This window comes from Simochromis diagramma, unplaced genomic scaffold (assembly GCF_900408965.1).
Source record: "Simochromis diagramma unplaced genomic scaffold, fSimDia1.1 OVJJ01000371.1, whole genome shotgun sequence".
NCBI lineage: Eukaryota > Metazoa > Chordata > Actinopteri > Cichliformes > Cichlidae > Simochromis > Simochromis diagramma.
In genome coordinates this window covers 1,337,927-1,351,248 of record NW_024386920.1, presented here as the reverse complement: position 1 = coordinate 1,351,248, position 13,322 = coordinate 1,337,927, and the positions used below count along the sequence as shown (strand labels likewise).

General features: G+C 41.9%; 1 protein-coding gene across 2 annotated transcripts in view; it reads left to right on the top strand.

Annotated features, from left to right (window-relative positions):
• spata20 (spermatogenesis associated 20) overlaps window positions 1–13,322 on the top strand; it is a 55,155-nt gene that overhangs the window by 5,996 nt on the left and 35,837 nt on the right. For both annotated transcript variants that reach the window (XM_040036718.1, XM_040036719.1), the window contains exons 10-13: window positions 471–683; window positions 886–1,078; window positions 4,595–4,763; window positions 12,580–12,788. In XM_040036718.1, coding sequence (XP_039892652.1) covers window positions 471–683; window positions 886–1,078; window positions 4,595–4,763; window positions 12,580–12,788 — 784 coding nt within the window. The remainder of the gene's footprint in view (window positions 1–470; window positions 684–885; window positions 1,079–4,594; window positions 4,764–12,579; window positions 12,789–13,322) is intronic.

Below are 13,322 nucleotides of genomic sequence, written 5' to 3'. Positions count from 1 at the left end.
GGGTTGAAATTAATTGAGAGTCATTATGTGTTTTTTACAGTAGATCTATTAAATCCCTGTTAAACTTTGTGGTTGGCAAATCTCTGTGTTTCCCAACCACATTAATAGGCCAGTTATGATCTTAAAAAAGTGCAGTAGCAGTGCAGTGTTTAAGTCTTCATTTTAGGAAAAGGATGCTAAACCGTCCTGCTTTTCCTCCAACCAACTGCCGCGGTTTTAGGTTTTCATGTGTTTTTACTTTCCGAAGCTTTCCGAATTAATGCGTTTGGGAAATTTCAGTGTCTAAAATAATTTTTTCATGTTCTCAGATAGTTGTTTTTCATCATCATGTCACAGCAACAGAAAGAGTGTCGTGAATACTGTTGCATGTTTCTCAACTGATCTACAACAGTGCATTTTGTCTCTCGTCCTTAAAAAGCACCTCTCCCTCCTCCTGCCCTCTCTGTGTGTTTGTGCGTTCTCTGAAACAGTCTGGGGGCTTCTACAGTGCAGAGGATGCAGACTCTGTCCCGGCTTCGGGGGGACCAGAAAAGCGAGAGGGGGCTTTCTGCGTGTGGACAGCCTCTGAAGTTCGGGAGCTCTTACCAGACGTGGTGGAGGGCACCGCTGGTAATGCTACGCTGGCTGACATCTTTACGCATCACTATGGGGTCAAAGAGCAAGGCAATGTTGCTCCAGAACAGGTACTTTTGTTCTAGTTGTGTTGGTCTTGCTCAATGAATGAAAGTGAATATGCACAGAATGATAATGGTTTATTATATTTCAGTCACAGAGGACTTAAAGGTGACTTGAAAGTGTCAGTAACCATTAACATGAAAAATGCTGCAGTCAGTGTGGATCAGTATGTGTGAACACCCTCTTATTCCCTGTACTGTGTGTTGCCAGGACCCCCACGGGGAGCTGCAGGGCCAGAATGTGCTGATTGTGCGTTATTCAGTCGAGTTAACAGCTGCTCGCTTTGGCATCACTGTCGAGAAAGTCAATGAGCTCCTGGCCTCCGCCAGAGCCAAAATGGCCGTAGTGAGAAAGAGTCGGCCACGCCCTCATCTGGACACCAAGATGTTGGCCTCCTGGAATGGTAAAGTTTACACTACAGCATTGAAATGGTCACTTCCAATCATTCAAATGGCTCTTAGGCTCAGCATCATTGATGTTTCTGTTTAATAGATGAGTAATCGTAAAAAGTGGCAGCAGTAATAGGGCTTGATGATATGAACAAAAACATTTGAGGGTGAATGGTGCAGCTTTATATATATGTTAAGGCCACTGAGTGTTAAAAATTTATGCAAATTTATAGGGAACAAAAGACCACTAAAAACACACGTTCACTTTAGTCAAGGAACTATATCGCTTTACATTTCAGGTTTAGGTAGGGAAGAAATTCACATTTTCCATTTTCTGGAATCAATAACTCATGAGGAACGTTTTTAGAACTCCAACAGCACCTTTTTCAATCATTTTATTCAGGCAGTCAACAGACCACAAGTTCTTTTTTATTAAAACGAGGCAGACCTGGAGCAATAATACACATTAATAAGTCATATGTAGCTGAGTGTGAGAGGAATGTGCTGCGACCGTCTACAGAGTGCAACACTCAGCTGTGTTAGCTTTGCACTCATACAGTGAAGTGTCACTGAAATCACTTTATCCTTTTTGGGCACACTACAAGTCTTTGTTTGTGAAAACCTGTTCCTGATTTTTTTTTTTATCAATTCAATTATATTTATATATATATAGAATAGAATAGCCCTTTATTGTTAATGTACACGTACAACGAAATTGTGGGTGCCCCACACCAACTGTGCTGGAGCAAAATCTAAACTGTACACAGCAGGAATAAATAGCAAACAGGAGAAATATATACAATCAAGAGGGATTTATACAAAACAAGAGAAAGGCACACAATAGAGAACAAAATAGTTGCAAAGTGCTTGGATGTAGTGCAAAGAAAAGACTGTATGTGAGAATGGCCCAGGGGAAGAAGCTGTTTGTAAGTCTGGAGGTGCAGGAGGGCAGCGGGGCAGGATATTGGTGGATGGGGTGCAAAGGATCACCTGTGATAGATCTGGTTTTCCTGAGATGGGAGGAGCTGGTGATGGGCTCAAAGGGTGGCAGAGGGCAGCCAGTGATTTTTTTGAGGTGGTGTTAATTACCCTCTGTACAGCCTTCCTGATCTCTTTTGTGGCCCCTGGGTACTAAACAGCCAGGCAGCAGGAGAGCATGCTCTCCACTAAGGAGCAGTATATAGCTGTCAACTCAAAACAGTCCCCTGAAGGATCTTTATATTGTAAAGTAAAGAAGCTACGAATAATAGAGAATAAAGCAAGAATCAGACGACCCTCTGCGAACAAGCACTTTGGCGACAGTGGGAAGGAAAAACTCAATTTTAACCAGAAGAAACCTCTGGCAAAACCAGGGTCAGTGAAGGGCGGCCATCTGCTGTGACTGGCTGGGAGTAGGGGAGGAAGATGGGACAAAAGGCAGACTGAAAGTGAGCCAGAGATTAGTAATAACTAATGATTAAATGCAGAGCATTATTGGAGCACTATGAGCTCTGTAAGATAAGATGAGAAATAATTAGAAATTCATTTAGTAACTTCCTGTTCTCATAAATTTGCCTAAATGTGGTCATTTTTTGGATGATAGAAAATTTACTCCCTTCTCAGCCCCCCTCTTTAGTCCTTTAATCTTTTTTTTTTTTTTGTACCTTAAATGGACCAAACACTCCTAGAGTGGTGATACCCAATACATATGTCTGCATTTTGTACAAAACCAAATTTGAGATATCAGAAGTAATTTTGCCTGTTTAGCTGGGGATAGATAATTTTATCTGAAGTAAGGCTGGCTGAGGTTGTGATCCACGGTCAGTTTGTTTTCTTCAGTAGATGCCAGTGACAGAAACTCAAACAGACAGCACACAGCACAGAAACTATAGCCATGTACTGCTGAGGACACAGTCAGCGCCAAGATGGATTTCAGCCACAAAAAGGGATCAATATCCGTTTAAGTGTACTTTATGTTTAGGACATTTCCAGGCTTTTACCTGAAGAGAAGGCGGTGCACTCAGTCAGACTCCATTGACAAAACCAGCAATTTTACCTCCCAAAACAGCAGTAAACACAGTTGTTTGTGTGCTCCTACCTTGATTGGTCAGTTAGTGTTGTGTGACTGGTGAGTTAGGGGCCTTTCATCTGAATTTCATCTGTCCCACAGAGTAACTGCCAACCTGCACTTTCTTTCTTACCACAAATCAACAAATGTCATCTGTTGTTACATACAAAGTTTAGCCATTAATTTAATATAAAGCTTCAAACTTAGAGTTACTATTTATTGTTGGACCTGCACTGTGTCTCCCTCCATGCTGCAGGAGAAATTTGGACAGCGACCTTTAGGTAACAGTGCTAGAGTGCACCACTGGAAAAGCTGTGACTTTAAACATCAAACTATGTCACTATGAAGGACATGCACAAAAAAAACCCCAAACAATGTCAGTGACGTAGTAGTTCAAGCGTTTCACGATCGATCACAGTTCTGAGCTTATTGCCTCAAAATGACAAAAGTGATGTTGACCTTTGGGCACAGTTTGGGTTAAGACCAATAAGTTGATCACTGTGTGTAAGTCTGATTAAATTCTGACCATTAACACAGGAGGAGTCGCGGGTCTTGTAAATTGTGCACGGCTGTGGCATGAGCTCATCGATCCTTTGGCTGGATTAGCTAAGTATCGATAGACAGCTCAGCCTCGTAATCAGAGGCAGTGATCTGTCTGATCAGGGATTCAGGTTGCAGACATGATCAAAAGTGTAACACAGCGTGCCAGAAAGGAGAAGTTTTTCTGTGGGATGTTCCACAATGTGACCATTAATTCCACAACGGAAACAGACACCTTACATTATATTAGTTGATAGATTATGAGCACTTCTTCTTTTCTCAACAAGACAGTTTGATTCTGATTATGTCAAGTTATCACAAGCAATTTTATCAGACTGTCATATATTTACAGTAAATACCGCTCATATTCACGAGCACGCCGTTTTTCTGCAGTGTCAAAGTGTGCGTAGATTATTACAGACACTTGTCATTTGGGATTAATGTGATGTCTCCTTAGCACTGTTTGTCCTGCACATTGTCTCAGATGCGATTAATTACAAGAGAGCACACTTACACAAGTGCACCCACGAATTTGGCTCCCGGGGCTGACGTCTCAGACAGTGTGTGTTAGTGAGGTAATGAAGCTCGGCGATCCTGAGAACTTTCCAATTAGACGCAAGACTCTCTGTCTCCTCTCTAATGAAGAAACCTTGCCATTAATCACCTGTCCTCTGCTGCAAAACTTTGAAGGCGAGGCTGTGCACTCACTAGGCTTTGATTTACTACATGAAAGACGGATGGAGGGAAAGCGGGAGGAAGGATGGATGCAGATAGGGACAAGAGGAGGAACAGGGGGACTTCAAAGGAGAGAGGGGGGATAACTAAATTGGAAGTGTGGCAGGGGCTACATGTTGATACCTAAGCAGTGAGTATGTCATTTTATTACTTGGTGACCTCAATACACTCACCCTCAACGACATCACCGTTACTTTCTCCCTGTTAGGCCTGATGCTGTCGGCCTACGCTCGCGTCGGAGCTGTGCTGGGAGACAAGGACTTGGTGGAGAGAGCAGTGAAGGCTGGGGGTTTCCTAAAGGAGCACCTGTGGGACGCTAAGCAGCAGACCATCCTTCGATCTTGTTACCGTGGAGACCAGATGGAGGTGCAACAGATGTAAGCGAGAGAAAGTTTTGATGGCTCGGTTTTTAAAAGCTTTAATTCAGCAGTCATAGTCAGAATGAGAATCTGATGACAGCTGGTTGCTTGATGCTTTTGTTCACATACATGTCAGACTAGACCCACACAGTCCTGCAGTTTTTGAATATTTAACTGTGACTGAAAGCTGTCAGAGGATGTTTGTCCTAACCTTGATTTGGATTTTTGAGAGTCTCAGAATTTTATTCCTGATTCGATGCATCTGTAGTACAAAATTCTCTCAGAGACACTGCATGTGTGCTTTTTTCCTGAAGTTTAGCGAGCCTCAGGGTAGGGGATAGAGTCATTGAAGGTGAGGCGGGAAGGTTATGGAGTGAAACCAAAATGAAATGAATATGATTTATGGAAAGTAAAGGTTTGCTGAACCCACTGCACTGAACAAGTTGTGCTAAATTGAGTCCTCCTCGGCCGAGAGAGTTGTTGAATGTTTTAGTTCTTATGAGAAAGCAGAAGACCACAAAGGAAATACTTCTGTATTTGTCTGAGTTTCCTTCGCTTTCTTGAAGTGTTTGCTAGATTTATGAGGTCTGATCCAGTATTTGGGCCCACAAAAATGAAAAGCCTTAACTGATTTTGGGTTTGGTTGATTTCTCCTTTAAAATATTCCTGTTGTTGTGCCTCTAGACTGTTTTGAGCATTTTGCTATTTTTAGGTTTTAGTGGACACTTGTGCCTTCATCTACTGGATCTTCTCCAGCGGTGATCCTTCAACTTGATTTTCATTTTTGGGTGGCAGACAGAGTTCTCAAGGTGGCCAAGTTGTAATCAACGCGTTGCCAGAAAAAGTTTGAGTTTGCTGGAACACATCAGAGTTCTGGTTGTTTCCGCTGGAAGTTCTCTCAGGGGCCTTTAGACGTCACATCATAACGTCAGGTTTCTAATCTCTCACTCTGTGGTCTAGAATCTCAGTCTTTCTACCTTCAGGCTGATGACTGTGTGGTCTTTGAAGACTGTCCTGTTAGAACTGGAGACCCAGGCCTAATTGCAAGGGATGATCCTCCACACCAGGATTTTCCAGATGTTGATGATTGAGATGATATGAGGTTATAATCTTGAGCTTCTCGATGCCAAATGACAGACAGCTTTGTCCCTTTTGTACTGTGTGACATTGTTAAATAGGATGTGGAAAATGTTTTTTTTTTCACTTTGTAGTAGAGGAGCGGTACGCAGTAGTTCTGTACTGAGATTGTTTGTTTATATGCAAACAGGAAACGGTTATATCTGGATAAATCAGGTTACTCTGAGAAATCAGAGAACATGTTCACATGCATTCTAGTAACCTGGTTATAGCAAAGCCACATTTACATGCTGCAGGTCAGTAATTAGTTTTTCTCTTTTAGTTTCTATCATTTTGTCTATCTGAGACAAGACTGGCCCTGTGTTAACTGGGTTAAAGACGCCTGTTGAATGACTCGTGATGAGTTTTTTTTCAGCCTACATAGCAACAGTACAAAATCTGTTTTGTCTTAGAATGACTGTTTTCTTTTACGGGGTGCCGTGTTTGATTTTTAACCTTTTACAGTTAAGCCTAACATGAAGTGGAAGATGGCACAGAGTTAAGCTAATACTGTTAAGCTTAAGCTCTGGTTTTTGTGTTGAAATGGCCAAGACGACCAAATACAAACAGAATTTCTCATCAGTGTGACAAACACAGCGGAACGAACTGAGTCTCTTGTTGATTCTACACAATCACTCCAAGTGTCCCCGTTCTGTTGGCTAGCCCTATGTCCTAGTTACTACGAATGAGTGAGTATGCAGTATAGCCGAATCAGCAGAAAAATATGCCAGGAAGCCCACATCACAGCATGAAATGCATGCAATTTTAAACACACATATAAACAGATAAACACCACGAGCCTCCGTCTTCCACAGCCTGTGTCTCATTCATAATGTTCCAATTCAAGATGGGGTCGGCACTGAGAGTGCTTACCAAAGCCCTTTTCTCAGGGCTGGTTTACTTTCTGTACATTGGTAAATCACTCTGTCACACCAGGCCAGGCACATATGGGCCGTGCGCTAATTTACCAGGAGGAATAGTAGGTGCTCGGGCTAACTGGGTTAATAGGCCGTGGTAATGTTGAGGAGCTGATCATGAAGAGTATCACCAAGGTCTTTAGGAGCCAAAGGAAGGCATGACAATGGATCCAGTATAGCCATGGCAAGTGGGTCACTGGTGATGTTGACTCATTACTCAGGCTGCTGCTGTAGCCTCTTCAGCACTACACTTAGCAGAGATAACTTCTCAATTAGTTGTTTTTTTAAGATTTCTTTTTTGGCATTGTAGAATGTATTAGACTGCAGTCTACTCTGTACTATCCAAAGTAGGAAGAAAGGGTGGGGCCAGATGAAATTGTGTGGGGAGAAATGGAGCCCAGACCCTTGTTGGGGCATATGTATTGCCTGGTCAACCAGCTGACCTATAGTGGAGCCCCCTAATTTATTTTATTTTGTTTTAGTTTAATGTTAGCCTTGCATCAGGCTCGCGACCTGTCCAGGGTGTACTCTGCCCGTCGCACTATGGTAGCTGGGATAGGCTCCAAGCCCAATCCCCCAATGCCCACCAATTTGATTTGATTTTTAATGATGTTAGTTTAAGGATGGTTTGTTTTCATTCAATGACTGTTGCAGTTTAAATTAAATGTTATTTTCTTGTGCTAAAATGAATCTGGCTTTTTAAGCATGAGCCTGTCATTACTGTGTGGGTCTGTTTGCTTGTTTTTCCAAAGATCACAATAATATGTAGTAATGCAAATTCAAACTTTTTGAGCCAATGATCAAATGTGATTTTGACTGCACTCTAATAGTGTCATAAGCAGTTATTCTTTTTCCACCTCACTGCCGTTCAATTACAGTTTTATACACAATCCCACACACGCTGATGGGCTGGTGCATAAAGAGCAATTAGATGAGGGCATTCAAATTAATTTCAAGGGTCTGCAGAGTATCATAGGTTTCTGTTAGGGTTAGCTACATTGTTTTATTAATGACTCAGAAAGGGGAATCTCCTTCTGTGTGTTTTATTTTTGTCTCTCCTTTGTTCACAATTGTGTTTTTTCATATGTAATTGACTCCTCAAGCAGCTCGCTCTGTGGGATGAGCAAACATATTAAATTAGACTCGAACATAAAGGTCAGTGCTGTTGTTAAAACGATGGGACCCGTTGCCTTTCTGTGACCCACATCACCCCAGTAAGTTCCTCCATCTAAGCTTTCTTTAGTGGGAAGTGAGTGCCTGTGTATCTGGGAACCATGATGAAGCCATCATTCTAAAAGTGTCCCCCGCGGTGCTATGATACAGTAGACTGACAAGGTGTTTTATCTTTGCTCTCAGGGAAATGACTCATTTAACACGGGCTGTTGAAGGTGTGAATGAAAAGGCTGTCGAGTATTTCTGAAAGGCTTTTTACATTTTTGTGTTTGTGTGTTAGTGAGGTCGTCTTTAGCGCTCGCCTGTGGCTGGAGTCACCTCAGCCAGATGACATGTTGCTGTGTGACTGAAAAGGCTGTTGTCCTCTTTTGTTTTGTTTTTTAAACTAAGAAAACAAAAATGATTCAGAAGCTGGCTTAGTAATGTCTGTGTGTGAGTGTAGGGAAGGTTGAGATTGTGTTCTATTGAAAAACAATATTTGATGTGTCTGATGTTAAATGTAATTTAAAATGTTTTTTTGTTTTTTTTAAGTTTTCAATTTAAAGACTTTGCACCAGCAGACACTCTGTGCCAATACTGCAGTAGTTTTCTAAATCACTGCATATTGTGGGTGTTTCTAAAGACCCAGACTTCATGAGGCTCATGCAGCAAAGATCTTAGGGAAATAAACTTCTCATTATTATATATCAGGGCTCTAGACTAACTTTTTGCCATGGGCGTACCGGGACGCCTAACTTTTTAAAGTTAGGCGTACCGGCACAAAAGTTAGGCGCACACAAATTTTATAATAATTTATATAATATAATGTGTTTTTCTGGATACACTGTGCTTTTTCAGCATTCAAAGATTGATGACACCGTGTCAGAGCACTGGCTATGAATTTCAGAAGGATCAGGCCTTAACTTAACAGAAAAGTTAGCAATAGTTCTTTTCCTATTACAGCTACATCCACTTCTGTCGTGGCTAGGCTGCTCACTAGGGCTGGGTATCATCACATCACTGATTTCTGTAATCCATTCGATTCCGGTTTTCAAAGTCCCGATTCGATTCAACTTAGCCTCAGACAGTCAGAAATATTATAATTCTGATCATTTATCAGTACTGACTTCATCAGAATTGTGAACATCACAGCAGATGCCTTTGTGTGAAAGTAACTGAGAATAAAACACAGAAAAACATGAAGGAGATTTTCCTGGTCTGGCTTTTTTATAGCAGATAACCTTAAAAATATTCTACAATGTTCTGCATATAAAGTTTCAATTTCTTCAGTATTGAACAGTGGGTAATAAGCGAATGAATAATACAGAAAACAGAGATTGGAGACGAGAAACTGTTCTTGAAGTACAGAGAGAGAGAGAGAGAGAGAGAGCTAGCTGTGCATGAAGTGTGATTTTAATAGTCGTGGAAGCAAAACAGCAAAATTCATGACAACATTGATCAAATGTGAAGCGCAGTTTGCTGCTTCTTTTGCTGCTTCTTTGGTGAATTTTGGTTGAAAGAGAGACAAAACCTGCAGCTCAGAATCAGCGCAAAAAGACGTAATCACAGCGCGGACCGGACGCATCAGGATCGCTGAGCTCCGACAGCGTGTCCGTCTACGGGCCGTCGGGTGAGAAAGCCGAGAAAGACAAAGCTGATTCTGATGCGTCGGTCCGCTCTGTGTTTACGTCTTTGTGTGGAATCCGTGTACCTGCTCTCATTTGCTGTTTGGTTGGTGTTGAAATGGTTTTGTGAGCTTTAATCTGAGAATCTGGCGTTTCTGGCAAAACACAGTTATATTTAAAAGTCGATTCAGGATTTAATGAATTGATATCACTTTATTCAAGCTACTCACCTCCCACTTCCACCTGCACTTTCAACTGGACCACGGCCAATCAGAGAGGTCCCGCCCCTTACTGTCTCTGATTGGTTTAGTCCACGATAGGGGCAAAATGTGTCTGTTGTTGACCAGATTTTTTTTTTTTTTTTTTTTTTTTTTTTTTTTTGCTACCTGAACAGTTGGTCGCACAGGTGCAACCAAATGTTTGTTTTTTTTAGTCGCACCACTGAAAAATTTGGTCGCATTTGTGACCAAATTGGTCGCACTCTAGAGCCCTGTATATATATCTGCTTTATAAGCTCAGTACTGTGCAAAAGTATTAAGCCAGTGTAAAATTTCTTTATATTTTGTAAGGAAAGTGGGAAATGAATGCAGCGATTTACTGAAACGTGCAAACATAAATGGAAGTACAGAATATGAGGCAAAAAACGAGTTTTCACAGTTCTGTCAAGCAATAACTGGAATGACCAGATTTATTCTTCAGCACAGCTTGAATTCTTATGGTCAAGATTTCTTATAATTTCTTTATCAATCTCAAGGAATATTTGTCCGGGCATCTTAAAGGACTTGTAACAGGGTTCGTACGGGTGCTTGAAATACTTGAAAATGCTTGAATTTTAATGTTGTCTTTTCAAGGTTTGAAAAGTGCTTGAATTTTTAGATGTGGCGCTTAAAAGTGCTTGAAAGTGTAACTGTATTTCATTCACCACAAATAACTATCTGATTGAATAGTTTTCTTATCAGATAGAGAAATAATATGAGTCGCAAAATGTAAAAGAAAAATTTCCCCGCCTGGGCTGCCTTGCGTCTGTTTCAACGTGTGACCCCGCCCCTCCCTCGGACAGTCGGGGATGAGTGCGCTAACATACCTGTAGGTTGCTGTTTTAACGAGTGTTTGATGGAAAACGACAATGGTGGAGTTTGCGCTCTCCAGTCGCGTGATAGGTGAAGCCTAGTAAATAATTTTCCAGTACGTGTACCCCATATGGAAAAGATATATAGATACAAACTTTATAAGATTTATGTCTTGTGTGAAACTTGTATGAAAAGCATACAAGAGTGAAAACAGGTATAAGATCCCTTAAAAATTATATAAATGAAACTTGTATGTTTTGGATACTTACTTACATCAATTTGTTGGAAGGAATTATTTATGTTTCAAACTCAAAAAACAACGGCCTCCTTGTTGACAAAAAAAGAAATCACATTCCTTTAATTATATAGAAAATATAAGAAAAATCATTTATTTGCTATGTGTAAACATAGATCAGGGCCTCCTCCTGGTGGGACATGCCTGGAAAACCTCACCCAGGAGGCGCTCAGGAGGCATCCTTGTCAGATGCCCGAACCACCTCAGCTGGCTCCTTCCAATGTGGAGGAGCAGCAGCTGTACTCTGAGCCCCTCGCGGATGGCTGAACTTCTCCCACTATCTCTAAGGGAGAGGCCAGCCACCCTTCGGAGGAAGCTCATTTCCGCCGCTTGTATCCGCGATCTCGTTCTTTCGGTCACTACCCACAGCTTGTGGCCGTAGTTGAGGGTAGAGACGTAGCTCGACCAGCTGCATCACTGCGGCCGCAGCACCAGTCCATCTGTCGATCTCCGGCTCCCTTCTCCCATCACTCGCGAACAAGACCCCGAGAACCTTGAACTCCTCCACTTGGGGCAGGAACTCATCCCCGACCCGGACTGAGCACTCCACCCTTTTCCGGTTGAGAACCATGGCCTCAGATTTTACATAATAATCTATATGATAATTGTCAGGTTACAGGGACTGAAACGAGTGAATAAAGTGGCCAAAGCCACTTCAGAAAGCCTCAGAACTTTTGCTTAAGGCCAATTTAAAAATAACAAGAAATTCTGGCTCCATGGAAACAAAAGAAAAGAGGGGGTGGGTCAGGACTTTTGCACAGTCCTATACTGAGTTGAGTTGGCTTGAACAAGTGCTTTTGCTCTGTGTATGATTTGGCTCATGAATCAACCTTTTTTCTGGGGAAGAAAAGCTGCTCTCTGACTCCTCACCTCTCCATGACCTTAAAGTCATGCACTTTATCTTCTCCAAGTGCACCTCCTGTTTTTAGCCTCTTGACTGCCAGCCATCAGCCTCTCATGTCACAGCACTGTCTGGCCTCCTGTCACTGTCTGTCCCCATGCACTCACTCAGACGGGGTGCCGTCATAAGAATTGGAGGGGGAAAGTAGCACGGGGTGGAATAACCCTCGAATTTAGAAGCTGATTTGCAGCGACTCAGTAGCAACATTGTGAAGGACAAGTCTTGAACAATAAATCAGAATCAATTTCACTGACAGAGAATGATTTGTAAAATTGGGAGAAATTGGTAGGACAAAAGAACTTGTCTGAATGAAGGAAGTGGAGGAGGAAAAAGAGTTACTTCAAACGTCAGACATCTTATGTATGCAGTTGTGTGCCTATGCGAATGTCTTTGCCTTTACTATAGAAACACAGATGAATAATTACACATTGAGAAAAATGCTTCAGAAAGTGATTATACTCAGCTAACTATGTTTATTATAATGTAGTCGTGGATTGTCCCAAGTATCTCCTTCAGGCTCTTTGTAATGCCTCTGTAAGGCAGTCCCTCCACATTTCTTTAGCATCTGGCTGTTTGTCTTCCTCGGGCAGTATAAAAAAGTAAAGCATGGAATGGAGAAAAAAAACAAAGCAAAACTAGTTCACTAAAAGTAACTCATGTCAACGCATCGATCAATAAATTCTTAATGAAAATTGTACTGATTCCCACTCTCCTCTCCTGCTCCTCTGATTTTCACTTTCTCCCTCTGCGCTCTGCAGATCTCCGTCTATCTCTGGCTTCCTGGATGACTATGCCTTCATCATATGTGGTTTGCTGGACCTGTACGAGGCCACGCTACAAACAGAGTGGCTGCAGTGGGCTGAGGAGCTGCAGCTGAGGCAGGACGTGTTGTTCTGGGATGATCAGGGCGGAGGCTACTTCTGCAGTGATCCCACTGACAGCTCAGTACTGCTGCAGCTGAAAGAGGGTGAGGGATGGATGCATTAGCTGCTTTTTTTTTTTTTTTACCATAGGAACATTTGAAGATGCTCAATGCACTTAACTTCAATAAGAACTACAATATCTTACCCCCAGCAAAATCCCTGCTCAGGGGGTTGGCACATTCTGGAAGTTTAGGGATGTGTGAGCGGTGACTGCTTTTTGTTAGGATAACTTACTTTTTATAAAGATAACATTTAAATCTGGCCCAAGCACAGCTTTTGATTGCTCTGTTTGAGCAAGACAAGAGAGGCTTACACAGCTGGAACGTCTGGTTTGCCATGTTTTTAGAAAGTCTTGTCAGAATAGCTGTTTCTACATCAGTGAACTAATTTGCCTAATCTCTGAGGTTCTTCAGACTGAAGTGGAATCACATATAAACAACAGTGTAAAGGAACCTTTTCTTTCTTTGAAGTTTCAGGGACAGAATAGGTACCTGGAGTGGAAATGTAGGTGCTGATAGATTGGTAGATCATCTCAATATGGGTGTTGAGGCAAACATGATTTCTTTCTTATAAAATGA